We start from the raw sequence: 22,492 nt of genomic DNA on the forward strand, positions 1-22,492 counted from the left end.
AAACTTTTTATACAAATGAGGGCATGTGCTATATAGCTGTTTTTCATTTTGATGGAGATCTTTCTATATTAGCCCATATAGAGCTCTCCTTTTACTAATGGCTGTGTGATTTTATTTGGAGGAACCATAGTTTATTTAACCAATTCCCCCATTATTATGCATTTAGGCCATTTTGAATTTTACAAATAATGCTGTAATGAATACCCTTGTGTATATATCTTGGCATAATTTTTCTTTTTTTAACAATTTTTTTATTGAAGTATAGTTGATTTACAATGTTGTGTTAGTTTCATGTGTACGGCAAAGTGACTCAGTTATACAGAGATTATATGTCTGTGTGTGTATACACACACACACACACACACACACACATATCTGTTCTTTTTCAGGTTCTTTTCTTTTTTAGGTTATTATAAGATATTGAATATAGTTCCTTGTGCTATATAGTTAGTCCTCGTTAGTTATCTATTTTATAGTAGTATTGTGTACATGTTAATCCCAAACTCCTAATTTATCCCTCCCCACTACCCTTTCCTCTTGGTAACCATAAGTTTGTTTTCTATGTCCGGAAGTCTGTTCTTGCTTTGTAAATAAGTTCATTTGTATCATTTTTTTAGATTCTACATACAAGCGATATCTTCTGATAGTTGTCTTTTTCTGTCTGACTTACTTTTCTTAGTATGATAATCTCTAGGTCTATCCATGTTGCTGCAAATGGCATTATTTCATTCTTTTTTATGGCTGAGTAGCTAGCATTCCTGTGTGTGTGTGTGTGTGTGTGTGTGTGTGTGTATGTGTATGTATATACACACATACAAGATATATGTATCTTCTTTATCCAGTCATCTGTTGATGGACTTTTAGGTTGCTTCCATGTCTTGGCTATTGTAAATAGTGCTGCCGTGAACACTGGGGTGCATGTATCTTCCCTAATTAGAGTTTTCTTTGGATATATTTGACATACTTTTTCAAATGTATCAGGATACAATCTTAGCAGTTAAATTACTTGGACAAAGGATTTACACATTTCAAATTTTGATAAATAATACTAAATTGCCCTTCAAAAATTCCACCAATTTATATTGCCATCAGTGTACAAAAATGGTTCTCCACCAACTTTCCTTAATAATGAGGATTATTAACTTTTTAATGTGGGACACTCTTACATGTGAGAAATAATATATAATTGTTTTAATGTGCATTTTTTCATTTTGAGGTATAATGAGCATTTGTATATATTCATTAGCCATTTATATTTCTTTCTTAATGAACTCTTGATTTTTCCTTATCTTTGCCCATTTTTCTGTGTTTTTCATCATTTTCCTGACCAGTAAGATTTGTGATAATAAAGATATTACCCTTTGTCAAATATATTGTAAACAATTTTGTCAGTTCTTTAATCATTTTTAAAATTTTAGTGATATTAATTCTGGACAGAAATTTTATGTTTTGATATAATCAAATCCACTAATTTTTCTGTGTGTCTTTCATATTTGACATGGTATTTTAAAAGGACCTCTTATCTCTAAGACTTTTTTCTTTAATCCCCCAAGTTTTCTCATAATCCTTTAACAGTTCCATTTCCTTAGATTTAAAGTTTTGGTCCAGTTGAAATTTATTTTGATTCCAGCAGTGAGGCAAGGATTCAGCTTTTTTCTGTTTCTAGATTGTTAGCCAGTTGTTCAACAACATTTTTCTGTCTATTGGATTCTCTGGTTACACATTCTTTCTGGTATCATCATATAGGTTCCACCTACATGATGACAACTTAGTCAATATCTGTTTCCATTCAGCCTTCCCATCTTCAAATTTATATATTCAATGAACTGAATATTTTCACCCGAATACATAAGGAACACTTAAAAAACATTATTTTATTTCCTAAAGATTTTCAGTATTCTACATAGCACAATACAAAATATAGAAAAATATTTTCTATTTCACAGCCAGTCAAGTTTGAACTACAGTACTCACATCAAATTTTTGAGTGAATTATACTCTTTACAACATACAGTAGAACTCATACGTGATTATAAGCTTGCTGAGGGTAGAAACTGGACCTCATTTAGATTTGATTATCTGCAGGGCTTGGAAAATAGATTGTAACTGTAGGCACTCAATGAAATAAGATCAATAGAAATGGCAATATTTACTGAAAGAGTATTGGAATTCTATTTGATGTTGTAAAGAAACAGACCAAGAAGAAGAAGAAAGGGAAAAGGAGGAGGAGGAGCGTGGGGAAGGAAGGAGGAGAAAAAGTGAAAGAAATAGCAGTAATTCAATTCTGGAAGATGTGACTAAGAAGTTAGGTGATTCTCCTAAGAATGGAATGATTCCTATTAGCTTGGGAAACAGTGGTAAGAGATATGATGGGGAGAAAACCAAAGTTTTGAAAAAATCATGAAAGCCATTCAAGTCCTGTTTTATCAGAAAGTGGCCAATCTCCTTGAGAAGGAAGCTCCTGAGAAGGTCCTCAGGCTCTTTCCAGGGAAAAAAGGCCACACCTACATTTCCTGCTAAAAATACAGGCCCTCTGCCATCTCTAACTCCTAGGAAGCCACTTTCTAAGTCAACTTAGTCTTCCCCTGAGTCTATTTTAGTGGACCAGGAAGGGTACTTTGCCTAATGGCAATTGGCCAACAGCCTATGAGATAGCTTGACCCCAAAGAACATCTTAATAAGGACAAAAAAGATTAACCAAACCAATCATATCTTTTCTTGTAGGGAATCTACTTTTGAGACATAGAGGGAGAGTCACCAGTTGATAGAAGCAGCAACTAGAATATAAACTGTCTTTAAAAAAGGAAAAGGGGTGGGGGGACAGATATAATAGGAAATTCAGAAATAGAAATGACAGGATGTGGTGATTGACCAGATATGTGATCTAAGGAGGAACAGAAAAGGAAACCACCAAGTTTTTAGTCAGAATGACTGGGAAAAAAGGAAGACAAATGAATCAAAATGGCAAAGTCATGAGGAAGGGTAGGGAAAAGAATAAGTCAAGTTTAGGATGTACTGAATTTGATAAGTGAGCCAACATTCCAAATAAAGATATTCAGAGTCAGCTGGATGACTGTGTGAATCTGGGAGAGAGTCCAGGGCTGACAACACAGCAGCGGGGTGACCCATGCAGGGCTGATGCTTGTGCATCCATGAGAGTGGATACAAGGCCTAAGAGAAAAGGCTATTAAAAAAGAGGGTTGTTTAGTGAAGAAGAAGTAGAAAAAGCCAGTGAAGAGGAAAAATTGTTGACAAAAATTTGACAGGTTTTCTAGAAGTTTCTGGTGTCATGGCAACTGGGGTAGAAATAGCAGTGTGTGCTCATTCTTGTCCAACATTCAGGGAAGCTAAAGAGGACGAGGCTTGAGGCGGGACCAGCGGGTCACTGGAGGAGTAAGAGGACCATGTTTACTTGGCGACAGAGCCATTATGTTTCAGGAAGTGGAGGGAGAGAGTACGGACTCTTCTTTCAAGAAATTATGGTAGTGGAAGGAAGGAATGCACAGCTGGATGAAAAAGTGCAGGAAGTAGGTTCAAGGGAAGGTGAACTCACTGTTCTCATTTTTTAACAGTAGGGGAGTGTTCAGCATTTTTGTAAAGATATCTGATTAAAACTTGAATGAAGATGAAGGGCAGCAGGGCTGAGAAAATAGGGAAACTGAGCTAAGCAGTAGGAGAATATTCCATAGTTGTGAAATTCACACTGCCCCAGACTGTAATAAGTATAATTAGCTCTTCAATTTAACTCAAGGTCATTAACACTTCAGATACTATGGCCCTTCTTAATTTGTATGAAGTGCGCCATTAGCTCAAGTCATCCGTGGCCTTCAAAAATATTAGCAATGAATTGCAGACGGCTCCATCTCCTACTTAACCTAAGGTCTCTCAATTTCATTTTATTTACTTCATAGAAAATCTTTAAAAAATTGCGTAATAGCCTATAAAAATCCTAGAAAGCAAAGATTGAACGATTTCATTCCTGACTGCCTTCTCAAAGTGTTCAAGGTACAGAATGTTTCAGACTTTCTTCTTTATTAGTTCTGATTGAAGTGTGCATACCTTTGTCTTTCTTTTTTTTCACTTACAGGCACTTCTACTTTATCAAAATGCTGGCCTCTTAGCTCCGTAACTTACCTTGCATATTGAATTGCTTTGAACGTGTTTGTGAGGTCTCCACCATACTGGGACGTCTGGGAGGTTGCTCTAATCATTTCCGCTTTGGTTTTGAAAGTATTCAGATTAAACACAACTCTCGGATTATTGGCATATTGAATTAACCCCACCTTCAAGAGAAGAGATCATTACAGGGTTGTCATTAAGTTAGAAACCATTTCTATTTAACCAATATAATGAAAATCGAAAGTGCATTGAGACATGGACTGATAGCTGAAGACAGTCATTCCCAACTTTTTTCTTAAGAATAGCTATTTTCTTCCAGTGGAATGACTTCTTTGTCAGAGGCCATCAGTGTACAGCAGCCGCTCTTATTGATAAGCAAGATAATGGGCTATCGTGTACCATTTGTCATTCAAGAGTGATAGTGACAGATTTTTAAGCACTGCTGTAAGGATGAATATTAGAATCAAGATCATAGCAGGAAGAGTCAAATGATATAAGTAAATGTTCTAGTTACTAATCGATATAAACATGTAGGTAATTATAAGCAATCATAGAGAGAAGATAACACCTCATCAATTGATGATAATCATATAATAAACAGAGAACTATAGCTGAATACAAGAAAAGCTGATATGCTAATCAACGCAGTCAGTTTGGATGATTTCCTCTAATCTAGTGTGCTAGATTTCCTCTAGTCATAGACTTTAGGAAGAAAGCTCCTATATGTGCATTCAGGGCAGAAAATTTCTGGCCTTCAAGGAGAATGCCATTAGAAAGTCTTATGTGAGAAACCTGAGAGGCAGACCAACTTCTGAATAAGATGGTCAGGCACACACCCTAATCCTTTAGATCAAGGTGGTCAAACACATTTGTTAATGTCCTGGTTCTCAGCACTGAGATCACCTAGGATTTGGAGCTTCTAGAAAAAGAAGTGGTAATAAGGGGCTAGTGGTAAAAGGATCTCTGAAATAGAGGTCAGTATGTAAGGAAGGTGGAAAGGGCAAGGCCTGGATTTCTGAGTTCAACCAGCTACTTTTGCTAGGAAGGCAGTTAATGAGGCACTGGGAAAACGGCAAAAAATATGATACTGGTGAACCCCTCATTTTACGATAGGATCAAAAGTAATTCAAAGGATTTCAAAATCTAGGATGAGACGAAGATGGTGGTGACCTCCTGACGCAGCTCCAGGACTTCTGTGTGAGAAAGAGGAAGTTGTGGAAGAAAATTTTTTTAAAATGTGGTGTATTAGGACTCACAGAAAGGTCACATTCAGATCATAAGAAAGGATACTGAGTAAAACCACCTCCAGAAATGAAGAAGATGCATTGGGTTTGGGAGACAGATGAGAAAGGCTGGTAATATAAGAAGTCACTTTATGGAGGTAATCCATTTAGAGACAGAGAAAATAAGCAGATACACATGAAAACTCGTATGAGGGGCCCTACCAGTGATGCTCTCCAGAAAGCAGTGCTGTACCCAATCTTATTTAATAGAATTTTCTGGTTAAAACCCACAGTGAAACCTCTAAAGTTTTGGCAGACATGAATGTCCTCTTGGTATTAAAAAGCAATGTTAATGGGTAAAACATGTAACAGTATTTTATAATACTGTATAAGGAAGAAGAAAAGCAAATTTCAATACAGATAACTGTAAAGCTTTTAGGGAAAAGTGTTTCAACAATTGTTGGACCCTGGAGCATCAGATGCAACCCAAGAACTGGGGACCTTGTAAACGGTTCCCATGCATATTGGTTTAATGTGCTGCTATAGCTGGAATGACCCAGGGAATGGCAGCTCCAACGAGCAAGACCAAAAACAAAACAAAACCAAACCCAAAACTTTAAAAATGCTATTCAGTTTTATAAAAGCATGACATTGCTGCTCCTGAGTTTTGGTTGCCTACCTCAGGAAGAGAGAAAACCAAATTAAAGGCCCCTTAAAACACAGAGAGCTATACAACATTATTGAAAAGACTTGTCCTGTGTAAAAATTGGAAGGCTAGAGTAGAATGTGATAAAAGACTATAAAATACTAAATGGGAGAATTATGCTATGTATGAACTTATTTATAAAAACACCAGAATTCAAAGATAATTGTTTCACCAGTAAGGAGTAAATGAAAAAAATTCATTATTAGTCTGAATGTGTGTGAAAAAATACATATTGGATTTTAAAATGTATTGCTAAGTTCATGGATTAGAGGAGGAAAAAGTAAGCAACCAAAGAGGATTAAAATGCTGTATCACGCATCTGAGGCCTGTGTCTGAAACAGGAATCCGAGCTTCGACACCAGCCCTGGGCAAAGGCGTAGATAAGAATAAATCAAAGCAGTGCAAGTTTCAATTAACTTTCAACACTACCATTAAACACACTTAATATGGGAATGGGACAAAGGCAAAGGTTAAGACCTCATACCTAATAATATTTTCTCGGAAAGAAAGTCGTGGGTTCGTGTCTTTATGTCCATACCTGTGTCTTTGTGGGGCCTATATCCAGGCCTTGTACAAATTTTTCCAAAAAATTCTTCACTGCATCCCAGGGATAAATACTGTTTGATTCATCACATACAACCACAACATCTATGAAGGAAGGGCAGGCTACAGAGGAGAAGATGAAAGAAACACATTTCCATCAGTAAGGCAAAATCACATCCACATACAAATGAGACAAAGTAAGACAGGATGGCACCAGTTGATACAACTTCCCCGCTCCTTTAATGTAAGGCATTGCTTAGACCCTCTGCACATTCATGACTTACTCTGAATTGCAGGTGAAAAGCTGGTCAGGAGCTTAAAATCGGGACTGACGTCGGAACAAAGGCCAGTTGTGTAATACTGACTTCCACACTGCTGTGCCCACAGGGGACCACAGGTCTTAAAAGAAATGACAAAACACATGAAAAACCTCAAGCCTCCACCTCGTGAAACTCTGAAATCATTTCCATTCTTTCACAAGACACCCAGAATCAGACACTGGGAATCGTCAGCTCTTGAGCCTAACAAGTCAACAGTGCCTTTGAGTGAAAGTGCCCTGGAACAAACAGAGGGGAGGGAGGAGTGGGCAGATGTGCTGTGCCCCAGGCAGGTGGCTCAGGACAGGGGCGCTGGGGCCATCAGCGGAGGGAGGAGCCAGCCCATCAGGTCACCCACCAAGCTGGAGAACAGGGGTGCTTTCCTTCCAGAGAACACCCAGGAGAAAAAAGCGTGCAAAGTTCATTTTTTATCTCTTGGTTACCTGAGTCCCAGGTGCTTCCTCTATAAAATGAGGATAATCAGACCTCCTAATGTAAGGTTGTTGTGATGATGAAATGAGTCTATAGATAGAAAATACTCAGAACAGTGCTGGGCAAATGGCAAGTGGTACATCACTGTCAGCCAGCATCATTATCATTGTTAGTCCTCGGTCTCTAGGTCTCCTCTGGTCCCTTCCATTTATCCTGAATTTAGCAGAAACCATAAACCCTCAAGGGCCAGGCAGGAAACCTGGGAGACAGCTCGGGGCGGGAGGAGAACCTCGGTCAATGAGGAGCCGGTGCCTCATGGGCAGGGCGGGCCGCTGCGGCTCCTGCCCGCCGGCTAGGGTGAAACAGGCCCCGTGTTACCAGATCTCCCAAATTCTCAAGGAGAATCAAACGGAAAATTTTGTGTGAAAATTTATAGTTGAAAAAACCTGAAATACTCTATGTGCTAAACAAACACAAAGAAGGTTCATGAACTGCCACTCTTTAATTTTGCAGCTACCAAAATATCTCTTCGAGGACTTCAGAACTGTCTATTCTCACTCCCTAGAAACTTCAGTCATCCAAGTTAGCACCTGCCTTCTTGCACACATAATCCTCCAGTTAATCCTGTCTCCATTAACCCAGTCCCCCATTATCCCCTCTCAGCAGCCCTTGAATGCCGAGAGCTCCTGATGAAATCATGATGAAACCATGTGGGGAACATTAGATTAAATAATATTTAAATCATTAGATGTAAAAGGAGAAAAAAATGGGAGAGACAAGTTAAGTCATGGTCTCAAAAAAAATCTACAAAGTTTAACCTTATGTAAAGCTATGGATCGATTATTAAAACTTAACCAAGAAGTGTGGACTTGCAGAAAGTGATTGGAAGAATAAAAGGGAATTTATTTGACCCAGTTTAATTGTTGGTCGCTCAAAGGAGAGGCAGCTGTGGTCATATTTCATGCTCAATGAACAAAGCATAGTTTTTTCCCTTATAAAACTGCTTCATTTTGCCAATTAGTTAGGGGAAATTCATGATTGATGCCTTGGGTTAGTTTGCCAAATAACAGATACCAATTACTGATTCCTATACCCCCATCCCGAAGTCAGTTTTTGTTAATCATCCTGAAAAATAACAACACATGAAATATTCAAAAATATTTTTTTTCCTTTTAAAAGCAATGGAAAACAGCATCAAGGAGTTGAAATTAGAATATGCCAACTGTCAATGCCAGAACAACATTCCTGCTTTAAGCCCAGAACTGAAGACGTTTTTTTAAAAAAAAAAGAGAATGATGATTGTCAGTCTTTTCCACAGAATTCTTAAGACTATCTTAAGATTTTGACCTTTTAGGTATGGAAAGGAAACTCTGGCTTTTTTCTTTTTCCTTTCTTCTTTTCTCGCTCTCTCCGTCCCTTCCTTCTTTCTTTAACTTGCTACCTTGACTGTTAAATTAATCTCCCAAATTATCTTGCAATTTTATTTTTTAAGTAAAATTTATAAAATGTTACATTTTATATAAAAGTATATAAAGTTACATATTAAAATTTGAAGTTACAGATTAAAAACTTTGAAACATATTCTGTAATCCTTATATCTCAGTATGTTTTTCTTTCTTAATTTATTCAACTTTAAAAACAAACAAAAAGACAAAAGCAGTCTTATGACAGACTTTGGAAGGTCATAAACCTGGAAGGTTCATTGTAATAATCATTTATGCATTGATCTAACACATATTATAAGCAATACCTAATTTACCAAGGTACCAAAGTCTGTCTAATGTTTATCAGTAAAAATAGAATGACACTGTTCAGACTTGATTATATTTTAGAGTAATCCAGTTATACACATAGGCTTTTAAGTTAGCATATTGATGGTATAGATAGAATTAATATAAAGTTAAATTAAGCTAAGAGTATTTTAACAGGGCTGATCTACTAAATTACATCTATGTGAGCAGGTAGAAATATCAAATGAGATTGGGTTTTTGTCTTTAAATTTTTTTTTTGGTGTGTGATGGTTTTCATTTTTTGTACATAGTCACATCTTTTCAATAATTTTTTACATTATTTTTTCTTTTAGTTTTAAGGTCAGAAATTCTTACTTCTTTCAAGAAACTTCTATTTTCTTCTAGCTTTTTATATTAACTCTTTGATTCACTTGAAAGTATATTTGGAAAGTATAGCTGGATATGCTATTAATTGTTCCCAGATCACTCAAATAAAGCGTCTTTTTACTGACTTGTGGTGACTTTTCACAGCATTCTAAAAAGTAAATGGGAGTAAACACTGACATGAAACAAGATGAGACCATACCCAACCTCAAATATCAGATTAGCCAACGGTCATAGGAAATGATCAAAAACAAAAGTACTTTGTAGCTATGAAACCGACTTTCTGAATTAGCAATACCTGTCTTGAATGTTCCTACAGGAAGGAGAGAAATGAGAGCTAGAATTCTGCTGTTATCAGCAAGTACAAAGCACATTTTCCAAGGGCAAAGAATCGTGTCCCTTTTGCTCCCTTTCCCCAAAACATTCTGTGGCAATGGTTTTGCTGAATATCTTAAGACATCTACACATTAGCACACTGTTAGTTCATGTTGGCTCTCTACCTGGCATGATTTATCCAAAATCAAGCTTGAACATGTAAACCTCAAGATTTGGTTTGAAGAAGGGGAAAAGGGTGGGAAGGGATAAATCGGGAGTTTGAGCATTGCAGATACTAACTACTATATATAAAATAGATATACAAGTTTATTCTGTACAGCACAGGGAACTATAGGCAATACCTTGTGGTAGCCTATAATGAAAAGAATGTGAAAATGAATATATGCATGTTCATGTATGACTGAAACAGTATGCTGTACACCAGAAACTGACACAACATTGTAAACTGACAATACTTCAAAAAAATTTAAAAGAAAAGAAATGAAACTGTCAGATAGCTTACTATGTGAAATTTAAACCAATTATATATGGGTAGCTAAAATAAATAGCAACTAGTCCTCATGGGGAAAAAATTTGGTTTGATAGGATTGATGGTGAGAAGACACTGACTTCATACCCTGAGAGGCATGAGAATTTGAAAAGTAAACACTCACAAGAAATCCTCTGGTTCCCATGTTCCTTGTCAGTGTCAAGCCAAGGCTCATGTTGGTTTTCATCTCAGTAACATTGGAAATGCTTGTGGAACCTTTCAAAGGGGAGAAAATTTTCAAAAGTGATTAAACCCTCATCATTGATTTGAAGCTGTTTATAAAAATAAAAACAGGTACATTCACATTGACATGTAGCACTGAATTTAGTGCGTGTGGTATATAATCAAGTGGAGGGAAATGAGATGCTTTCAGTGCTCACTGAATTAAATGCATGCGGCTGCAGGATGTACGATACTAGGGATTGGGGTCTACAAAGGTCATGATGGTTCTAACTAGTGCTTTATTCTGGATCAGAAAAAAATCTCCTCAAAGTGTTATCAAAGAATGCCATATAGTAGAATCTGGCTCAAAGCAACAGTGAGTGAATGTTAAAAGGAAATGATGACACCAGTATGTAAAATAATAGATAATCTCTCCCACTGAACTAGGGTGTTATCTACTGTATCTGTTCTGGAGCTACTGAAATTTGAAATTCTTCTCAATAATATTATTTACTCATATCTTCTAATCTCTGCCAAGGTATACACATAGAAAAATTATGATATTTATGTATATGTATACATACATAAATTATGCTAAACTATCTGCTGATATACACACATAAAATTTCTAAAAATAATACAAATATATATTTTGGGCTGAGTACTCAAAAGCCTTAAATAGTTTATCCCCATTTCCCAGGATAACCATGTTACAACTTCATCCTTCTTCTCAAGCCTCCGACTCAAGCTAGATCCCATCACTGCCTGTGAATAGCCTGTCCACTGCACAGAAGAGAATTACACTCGAAGGGTCATCTCAGCTTCTCTCATCTTTACCTAAAGGTCCTCCTAGAAGTCCTACTTCTTCTCTTTCCTTTGTGTTTCAGAGAAGGGAGCATTCTTCCTAAGACTCATTTTCCTAGGTACCAGAGATGTTAATCCCATCTAGTTAACTCTATTCTTGACCAAAAGTCATTTCCTTCTCATTGCCTCCTTCCAGTCTCCCTACAAATAGATCATCCCCTTTTTATTAAAAATTTTTTTTCTCTTTAACCTGCTACCCCATCGAACTATTTTCCCAATTCTTCTCCACTCCTTAACTTCCTGAAATGGAGGTCTAATTTCACTTTTTCACTACTCACTGCTCCTTAATTTCTTGTAATCTATTTTCTCCTCTCAGCACTACTGGATTTATACTCTAGGAAAGAAAACTACAAAATACAGTCTGTTGGAGTGCAGAAAGAAGATAACAGAGCTTCTATGTGTACGCTTTTATTTTGTTAAGTTTATTTTTATTTAGGAATTGTTCTAAAATATATTTTATAAATAAAAAATAAAACATATAAAGGTGACTGTTCCAAAATCAGAGGTTATGATATGATATATTAGGGGTAATATAATAAAACTTTTGAACTATATAATAAAACTTTTGAACACTCACCCGTAATGTATATTTTTATTATTTTTAGAAATTGTATGTATATATACATGAGCAGATACTTTAGCATAATGTACATTTACATACATGTACATAAATAGCATAATTTCATGTATACGTATATATGTGTAAATATTTGTATACATGTATTATATGCATATGGTGAGTGTTCCAAATGTTTGGAGAGCAGTGATCTATATCACCCACAACCTTAAATAAGTCAGTGATCTGTACTTAGTCCTCAAACTCTTCAACCTCTGTAGCATTTGACACCACTGATATTCCAACCACTCCACTGAAAATGTTTATTAAGCTCCTACCATATGCCAGAAATTATGCTAGAAATTAGGTATACAGAGATGTGTAAGAAGCACTCCTGCTCTTGTTTCTAAGTCCCCATGAGTATTTTTGATTCTCTTCTTTTCCTTGATCCCCGTAACAGTGTATTTTCCTAATTCATGCCTTAATTCTTCAAAACTCTGATTCCTTAGTACAGGGTATTTGAGGAGAATGATAATCAAACTGAGTAACTTTTTACTTGTATCAGAAAATATTACTTGGAAATATGCCTCATGTAACTTTCTAGTCTTGTACCTTAATAACTTTTTTCAGTAATAGAAGGCATCTGAGATATGGATAACTAAAACAGCAAATCCAAAAAATTACAAATAATTCCAAATTGGGATTGTTATTTCATTAGAATGTATCATTCAGACATGACCAGAAACACAGAGTGTTCCTCAGCACTTCCAAAATCAGCCCTCGTACTGAAGTTTCTATATTTCATGGTTTGTTTTGAGGAGGGAGAGAAGTATGGATAGCTTCAGGTTTCTGTAGGTAATCAGCAAAATAATCCTAAATGTTGATGGAAGGTGGTCTACAGTCTGGGGGTGGATGGTCCAGGAAGCAATATGTTTCCCATGCATCTTACCTTATCGGGTCATCAATCTGTGTTGGAGATTTGGGTATAATTGGGCCCCATATGACTACAGAAATAAAGGTGAAAAAAAGCTGTCTATATTTCTTTAAGACAAAACTATCATTGGTTTTGTTGGTTTTCAGTTGGGTATATAACAAATGAGATTTTGTTATTTGTTAAAAAAATCACATTGCTAATTATAACTTACTTTGCAAATTCAGTTTTTCACATGTAGCAGTGGACAGATCAACAGGGCATTTATACACATCTCCCATTCGGTTCTCAGGAAAACCACTCCAAGGTGAACCAACCAGTAACCTAGAAATAGGGATTTTTTTTTTTCGCATCAGACATAAAATGTAAGCTATAGTTTTTTAAAGATAAAAGTGACCATAAAACAATAAAAAAACCCCACACATTTAATTTCAATTTCTAATAAATGAACAGTTTATATCTGTTCAGCTATAACTTGCTTTCTTTTCCTCTCAGCTAATCAAGCTCTTTAATGAATGTCTGCAGTACAGCTGTCTTGCCACACCTGGGAGGTCTCTAAAGCAGCGCTGTCCAACAGAAGTAGAATGCAGGCCACAATTGTGAGCCACATGTGCAGTTTTACGCTTTCAAAAGCCACATCAATAAAATTAAAAAGCAAAGGTAAAACTAAAATAATATATACTATTTAACTCACTAAATCCAAACTAGCATGCAATCAACATTAAAATGATTAATGAGCTATTTGACATTCTTTTTTTCCATACTGTTTTTGAAATTAAGTGTGTATTTCATACTTTGAGCACACATCGATATGGACAAGTAACATTTTAAGTGCTCAGTAGCCACGTGTGGCTAGTGGCTGCCATATTGGTCAGCATAGCTCTAAAGAATGAAACGATATTAAAACCTCAAGCAAAAACTAACATTTGTTGAGTGCTTGCTATGCTCTAAGCACTTTCATATGCTATTTAGGGAGCAGACGGGTTATCTAAGTGGCTTTCTGTTTACTGTCTATATAAGGGAATCCTCAGCAAAAATACAGAACAAGAGTACTGTGGGGCTCTCCTTGTATGTATCGTGTTTAGAGCCAGAATACAGAATGCAGAGGTCAGAGACAGGTCCCAGCACCTTCCCTTTGGTAGTTTCACGTCCTACAGAGCATTTCTAATTAGATACTGTGCATTTCCCTGTAGTACCACTTACAGGACATTTCTGGCCACAGAAGAATGGACAAAGTCCATGAAACAATCTAATCTTTAGAAACTCCAGCAGGTTAACTTACTCAGCAGCATCCAGTGACTAAGGAGGCATATCTGATTCAACATTTTTTCCTTGTCAAAGCTGGGAATGATTAGATTATCAATCAATGAAACTTAAACTCTTTCATTAGCTTTCTGTCTAAATATTTTATAATTATTAATATGTGTTCAATTAAGTGCTAGAGTGGATAAAAAGTCTAAGGCACATTTCTGTCTACTAAATGTAGCAAAACTATTTAAAATACATGACAAATAAAATAATAATCATCCAAATGAATGGGAAGAAGCAAATAAGTTCCCCTTCTTGGAAAAACATTAAAATGGTGAGAGGAAGCAAAAATAGGCATCGAAGGATGAGGCTGGTAGTCAACATTCTTATCACAGGGAACAGCATGAAGAATTATGGGAAGAGGTAAAAAAATTATTTTGAAAGACAGTTAATGATTCAGTAATAATCTTCTCCCCTTACTCATCCTATACAATTATTCTCAAACTAATATTTTGTAGAGCATTCTAGAATACTTTCAACCAATTAACTTTGATTAAGCTTAGAGTTGAAAGATTTTTGTCTCCTTATGAGTAGTTACTTTAGCATAATTTACCTATTAAAATATTGCCTGTAGAAACCATCAACAACAACAAAAAGACAACCCACTGGATGGGAGAACATATTTACAAATGATAAGACTGATAAGGGGTTAATATACAAAATATATAAACAACTCACACAACATCAAAAAGAAAAAATCCCAATCAAAAACTAGGCAGAAGACCTGAAAAGACATTTTTCCAAAGAAGACATACAGATGGCCAACAGGCACATGAAAAGATGCTCAACATTGTTAATCATCAGAGAAAGGCAAAATAAAACCACAGTGAGACATCACTTCACACCTGTCAGAATAAGCTATCATCAAAAAGACCACAAATAACAAATGTTGGTGAGGATGTGGAGAAAAAGGAATCCTCATACACTGTTGGCAGGAATGTAAATTGGTGCAGCCTCTACAGAAAACAGTATGAAGCTTTCTCAAAAAACTAAAAGTAGAACTACAATATGACCCAGTAATTCCACTCCTAGGTATTTATCCTAAAAACCCAAAAATGCTAGTTTGAAAAGACACATGTCCCTCAATGTTCATAGCAGCATTATTTACAATTGCCAAGGTACAGAAGCAACCGAAGTGTCCAACAACAAATGAATGGATAAAGAAGATTTGGTATATGTATACAATGGAATGCTACTTTAGCCATAAAAAGAATGAAATTTTGCCATTTGCAACAACAGGGATGAACTTGGAGAAAGACCAGCACTGTATGATAACACTTAAATGTGAAATCTAAAAATATAAAACAAACTAGTGAATATTTAAAAAAAAAAAAAAGCAGACTCATAGACATAGAAAACAAACCAGTGGTTACTAGTAGGGAAAGGGAAGAAGGGAGGGGCAATACAGGAGTAGAGGATTAAGAGGTACAAACTACTAGGCAGAAAATAAATAAGCTATAAGGATATATAGTACAACACATGAAATATAGCTAATGTTTTATAATAACTGTAAATGGAATATAACCACTATGTTGTACACCTGAAACTTATGTAACTATACCTTAATAAAAAAGTAATACACCAAAAAAAAAATGCCTATAGACTAGACAGGAATACAGGAATACCAGACATATAAGTTAAGGTTTTTGAAAAAAAAAATCTAATATTGGCCTTACTAAGTCTGAATATTTGCTTTAATGGAGAGAGAGAATCAAGGAACAGGATTTGAAGTGTGTATCTTAAATTTTTCCAATTCATAACTCAGAGAAAATTAGGAAAATTATGACAACTCTGAATTGTAAAAACTATCTTCCAGCAGTTGATTTTTTCTATTTGTACATGTCCTTGGTCTTTATTCCACAGTGGGACTACACAGACCACCTCTGAATTGTATATGCAGCGTATATCTTAAAATGTAAGAAAGAAAGAGAGAGATAGTCTGGCTCTTGCTTATTTCTTCAACCCTGTTTTTTTCCATGTACTTTCCTGAAACTGTATCAGTCATTGAACTCAGCTCTTCCACCAGATCAATCTTTTACTTCTAAACCTCCACCTGTTCCCTGCCTGGCAAAGTTCTGCTCATTAGTGAGGTCTCCCATTAGACAACCACTTCCTCCAGGAAGTCTCCTGGTTCTTCCAAATCTGAGCAAGGTGGATTTCCTGAGTGCTCTGAGCTTTCCCTGTCCCAGTTTTCATCACATTACTCTGTGAGCACCTGCCTCCTGACCACTCCCCCACCAGAGAGGAACCGCCCACAGGGACTAGGAGTTGTGCCTACAGCACTGAGTGACCACTTGTTGAACAAATGAATGAAAAAACAAGTGAACAAATGAATGGATGATTCTACATTATTATTTAAGAGAATTCTCTTGGTTGAAAAAAATCGAGAAGAAACATTTTAATTCTGTTTTTATTGAGGAGCATTTCTTTTTTTGTCCAAGTTAGAGTAAAAAAAAAAAAAAGGTGAAAAATCTCAACCAAATTGTGAGGAAAACATTATACTTTTACTGTCCCATCAGCTGTTCCTGATTCAGTCTCCATATATCTGTGATGCATCCAACTTGTGTTTTTATTTTTTTAAATGAAAGCTGACTGAGGAGTCTGCAGGGAATAAAAATAGCCCCTTCTAGCAAGAAACTATAATGGCTTTGCCTCTTTACATGCTGGGAATTGACATTAATGACAGCAAATCTTACAACAGCAGGTACTGAGTGTAAGGCTTTCTGAACATTATTAATTTTATGTGCAGAACAAGTCTGAGATTGTTTTATCTCCATTTTACAGAAGGAACTACTGAGACCCAGGGAGATGAGCAACTTACTCGTGTTTACATGGGTCGGGAGAGCCAAAGATAACTGATTCTGACACTGAAGCTCCTAACCCCTTGGCTATTTATTCTCTTTCCTCCAGAAGCAAGGTCTGGCAAAGGGCCCAGTTGGGAAAACTATTTCAACAGATGGGTTGGGCTTTAGAATCATCAAGGAGTAGAAACTGGAGCCTGAGGGTCAGGCCACACCTACTGAGGTGGGGTGGGGTGGAACAGGGGACGGACGTGTGCGCGGGCCTTGGCTGTAAGGTTTACAATCCGGTAAGAACAGGGGATGTTCAGGTGGTCCCAACTGTAGTCACTTGAGTGGCTTCTATGGTGCACACGTCCCAGCCACCCCCACCGCATTCCAAAGAAACACACTGAGGAACAGAAGTTAAATATTTCTCATCTACAGTGTAAGCATCCTGTTCTCAGAGCCTCCAGCAGTAAAGCCTCACCACTCCCTCCCTGTTTTCTCAATGAGAAAGTCAAAAGGCTACTTGCTGTTTCCTGTTGACTAAGCATTCCACGGACACCCTCCCTCTCACCTCCTCCCACTTCATCTCACAATTCAGGATTTGATCACCTGGAACCTCAGGAGGGGTTACCTGACTATAGCCATGAGAGTTATTGCCCCCCTCTCACGTCAATCAGACAGGAAGAAAGGAAAGTTGTGTGCCACTAAACAAGAAGGATGCGAAAGTACTTGAGATTCTCTCAAAGCATGTATTGACATCTCTTAGCGGGACTGCACCATCTTAACACACAACAATAGAAGACGGTGGAAAACTAAACCGTTTTGGTGATTGCTGAAGAACAGCAAGGCTGCCCTCACCCTAGATGACTCATTCTTTAAACACGGTGAACCACATTAGCAATTAGTAAGCCACAGGTCATACTCGTCACTACAGAGAGCATTCCCAAAACCATTGCCCACCTCCTTTATTGGCAACACTTTCAGTAGATTCTCCTCCTCCCTTGCACCCATAGGTCTCAATGAAGTCCTTGTTCCTGACAACTCATCCTCATAAGGAAAGGCTATGACATCACCTGTGGCTACTCTGAGGGAATTGGGACATTCTTAAATTAATCAGACAGGAAGCTGAGGGAGGCAGGTATATTCATCTATAAAATTTTATGTAATCAGCTGTGGCAGGAAGAAACATGCCAGGAGAGAATGTTGTAAAGGTGGGGAACAGGATACATTAGTGGGTCAACCCTGCTGAAGACGGCAAAGTCTCTTTGAAGTAAGGGATTTAATTTAATCACAGCCAGACAAAGAGCTGCATGAACAGTCGTGTGTGCTGATTCTAAAAACAAAACAAAAATCCCAAGATATAAACTTCTCTTTTCCTACACTGAAACTGGGAATTCTTCCAAGACTACTTAAAATAACACTTACTGTTCAATTTTCTTGTGGGAAAATAGTGATTATACAGAGTTCCAAAACATAGCCAATTTGCCCACCTCCAGTGGAATTCAAAATACTTTGTTTAGTTAGTAAACAGTATTTATGGTGGCGTAGGTAGTTTTAAACCCACAATCCAGGGACTGTTATAAATATCTTCCTTTGGTCTAAACACTTTGAGTGGTCCTTCCATACTGGAGATTTTTCTAGAGATTATTGACAGAGGTGTACTTAAAATACTAGGGCAAAACATGTTTTATTTGATTCAATAAATGGTTCTTGAGCGCCTATGGGGCCGACATGTTGCACAACTCTGGGGGCACTATTCCCACATGAATGGCGTGCCTGGGCCTTGTGCAGAATACAACTTGTGAGACTGTATGTGGTGGCCAGGCCAGCTATGTGCCAGACTCAGTTCTAGGCACTGGGAATACATTGGTGAATAAGTCAGCCAAAATTTTATGGCCTCATCGAGGTTCCATTCTAGTGGGAAAAGACAGACAATACATTTAATAAGTAGGTAAAACATATGGTGATGGCAAGCAGTGCTTTGTGGGAAAATGAGCAGGACAGAGTTAGGAGTATGGGATGCAGGGTGTTGTAATATTTATCAGGATGACTAGGAGGCTTCAATGAGAAGGTGATGTTTAAGTAAAGGCTTGAAGGAAGGAAAAAAGTAAACCCTAAGACTCTGGTGGATGACTAGTCCTGGCTGTGGGAACAGCAAGTGCACCTGTGGCTGCACCAGAATGCATGAGGGGGGACATGGTAGGAGATGAGGTCATACTGGTAATGGGCCCAGATCATGGAGAGACTTCTATGACACTGAAAGGACTGTGCTTTCCCCTTGAGTGAAATGAGAGAGCTACTGGAGGGTTTTGAGCAGAGTAGTGATGTGATCTAAAATATTTTAGAAGGATTTTGAAGGCTTCTCTCTTGAGGATGATTGCACTGGGATAAAGGTGAAGCACTTAGAAGGCACCTGCGATAATGCAGGTGAGAGGTGATGCCGGGCTCCTACGGTGCAGGCAGAAGGGAAGGAGGTGACGAGTGTCCTTATTTTAGATGTATTTTGAAGACATGGCCAGCACGATTCCTTGAGAGGTTAGTTTTTAAAGAAAAAAGATCAAGAATGTGTATGTATATGGGACATCGTGCTGTACACCAGAAACTGACACATTATAATTGACTGTATTTCAATAAAAAAAAAAGTCAAGAATGACCCCCAAGATTTCTGGCTAGAACTGAAAGCAATCATGTGGTCTTTGTCACATTAGGGGAATATAGTCAAGTAGAGCAGGATTTTGAGGGAAGGGAAGCTCAGGAGTTTAGGATGAGTTATTTGTCAGTCTGAGATGTCCATCAGACATCCAAGGGGATATTTTGTTTGAGATCAGAAGTTTATTATATATAATACTCACATTAAGGTGAGAAATTTAAAAGCCTACAGTTTATAAATACTGTTCCCTATATGGTTTAGTTCCAGGCCATGTCAACACAAGGAGTCTGGTGAATTCTGTATGGCTCCCTGATTGCAACGTTAACAGGAGCTTCTGATGGGAAAAATTCACCCATAAAGGCTTTGCATCTCTAGGAAGGTATAAGACAGGTAGGAGAGTTCATTTTTAGCCTGTGGTTGGGAAACGTTGCTATTATAAATGGAATAAACTCCTTGGCATATGTTGAAAGGCAATTTTAGTATCCCTGCTTCATTATGCTGCCTCAGACCACTTTGGCTGCCAGATCGCTTCCTCAAACAGTGGGATGGTTGAACCCTCAAGATCTTTCATTCAGTTCCCTGATGCAGAGTCCACCAAGCTCATTACATGAAACATCTTAAGCCTATTGTTCTGTCTCATAAAATCCCTGGAAATTAGCTTTTGCACTAGAAGCAAACGAATCAATACAAACTGATTCTATTAGGTTGGCTCACCCAACATGTAGTTTTCCTGAAGTTAAATTCAAGAGCCAAAACATTCAATTTAAAGCCTTGTGATGATATAAATTCCACATTCTTATGCGCCAGCAAGGATGGAAGGAATGCTTTTAAGACCACACATTTTTATAAATCAAAGCCCATGAGACAGTACCTTTCAACTATGTGCTTTGACAGATGGTTAATAATGATTAAAAGTTGGAAAAGCAACAATATTTATAAACTGCTTTACAGTTTATAAGGCACATCTATGTGCATTATATTCTTTGATCCTTATAGATAGATACACGGTGAGGTCAAATGTTATAACTATTCTTGTTTTCATATAAAGAAACTGAGTCTAAGTGTCTAGATGGCAACCACGCTTATACCTGCACCTATGTCCTTTCATTCCAAATCTCCAATTCTCTCCACCATATGAAATTGAGTAAGAACTCCTCTAGAGGAGAGGGTACTCACTGTGGCCCCATCACACGGGCCCGGAGCAACTTAACAAATAGGCTCCACCCTTGCCACTTAGCATTCTCTGGACCCTTCTTCAGATGGAGTTAGATGGATGGGAAAGTTTCAGGTAATCAACCACCAGGAAGGTGTATGTGGGTGTGTGTGAGTCCCATTCACTATCATGAATGAACACATTCTAAAAACAGACATATAGGCATTAACACAGAGGAAAGCTTAAAATCAGGGGACTAGCTGGTGAAGCATGAGGACTTTCACAGACCACTGGAGGTCTCCAGATATTCTGGGGTGGCAGATCTATCCCACATGCAAGTCACAGAAGATGGTATGTGTGTGTGTGTCCCTGTGTTTGTGGGCATACACACAAATCTGTGACCAGAGCCAGGGAAGGGAGAAGTCAGTCAGAGTAAGGGATATTTAAAGTGACTTTTCTGCTATAGATTTTTATTTATGATAACACAAACCATTAAAAAAAATTTTAGCCATAAAGATTATTTTAACTTAGTGGCAAAAAAATGAACTATGGTGAGATAAACATAGGTGAATCAACACTAGGGGGGGTCCATGGGGTTATCAAGTCGGTACTTGGTTCCCTATTTATCCCACCCCTACTGTTAGTCAAGGGAAAGGCATTGATAGGAAACCCGCCACTCTGCACACCTATATTGATAGTGTTGAGTAATGGTTTGAGTACATGACAATAGCATAATAAATATTTATAAAAATAGTAACAATAAGTTTTTCAAACTTAGAAGTGCAAGAATATATTACAGTCAGACTTCTAATGCCTTCGCAGAATCAAAAATACAACTAAGTTATAAGTTGGTGAAAACAACTAAAATGTAATGGAAAAACAAAAAGGAATATATATGTTATGGATTTACAATAAAAGCAAACCTTGTGAATAAACAAAGCATGCTAAATGACACTGCCAGGAAAACCTAATGGCAAGAGATTTTATCTGGGGAAAGAGACATAATATTCAAAGGCCATATAATGAAAGACAAAGATTATTTTTGTAAAGGGATCAGAATAGCATTCCTGACCAAGAAGAAGAAATGGAATAAAGCTAATCCAATATGCATGGAAGCTAATCCCTAGCAGATGAGAAACGGCTGAGGAGGCTGCGGTGGAGAGAGGTGGGGAGGAAAGAATTATTAAAAATCCAGGTTTTCTTCCTGTATATTTTTACACAGCGCTAATAACAGCACCTCATATATGCATAGTAGTTTAGTCTTTGAAGTGCTTGACTTTTATTCTCTCACAAGGTGCCCAGAACTTCTGCCCTGGTGGGGATGGCATTGTCTTTGTGCTCCAGAGAGGTTTTGTGATTTTTCCACAAGTCACCCAGCTAAGTGGTGGGGAAGCTGAGGGTAAAACTCTTGTGCTCTGGCTCTTGACTTATATGACAAATCCCTGATTATGAGAGAATAAAAAGACAGATGGAACCATCATCCCTGCCCAGGCAACACTTTTAACAAACGTTTTGATTCAAATGCTGAATGAAGTTTATCTTACTTTATAAAGTTTATATGAAAATGTTATTTACATTATTATTCATAAATGCCCATTACATTCTGCTACTTTCCTCCTTTGATACTTATAAAAATTCATCCATAGGGTACACTTTATCTCCATTTTGCATTAAGCTACCCTATGCATATTACTTCTTAGCTCTGTAAAGTTAGGCAAACTAATTAAACTTTTTAAGTCTTACTCTTCTCTTCTCATTTGTAA

The 22,492-nt window shown here is 37.3% G+C and overlaps 1 protein-coding gene across 2 annotated transcripts in view; it reads right to left on the reverse strand.

The window, feature by feature from the left end:
• ITGA2 (integrin subunit alpha 2) overlaps positions 1-22,492 on the reverse strand; it is a 93,400-nt gene that overhangs the window by 41,940 nt on the left and 28,968 nt on the right. For both annotated transcript variants that reach the window (XM_072958703.1, XM_072958702.1), the window contains exons 3-7: positions 13,047-13,156; positions 10,444-10,535; positions 6,876-6,990; positions 6,587-6,714; positions 4,135-4,283 (exon numbers count right to left, since the gene is read on the reverse strand). In XM_072958703.1, the coding sequence (XP_072814804.1) occupies positions 4,135-4,283; positions 6,587-6,714; positions 6,876-6,990; positions 10,444-10,535; positions 13,047-13,156 (594 nt within the window). The remainder of the gene's footprint in view (positions 1-4,134; positions 4,284-6,586; positions 6,715-6,875; positions 6,991-10,443; positions 10,536-13,046; positions 13,157-22,492) is intronic.

This window comes from Vicugna pacos, chromosome 3 (genome assembly GCF_048564905.1).
Source record: "Vicugna pacos chromosome 3, VicPac4, whole genome shotgun sequence".
Classification (NCBI taxonomy): domain Eukaryota; kingdom Metazoa; phylum Chordata; class Mammalia; order Artiodactyla; family Camelidae; genus Vicugna; species Vicugna pacos.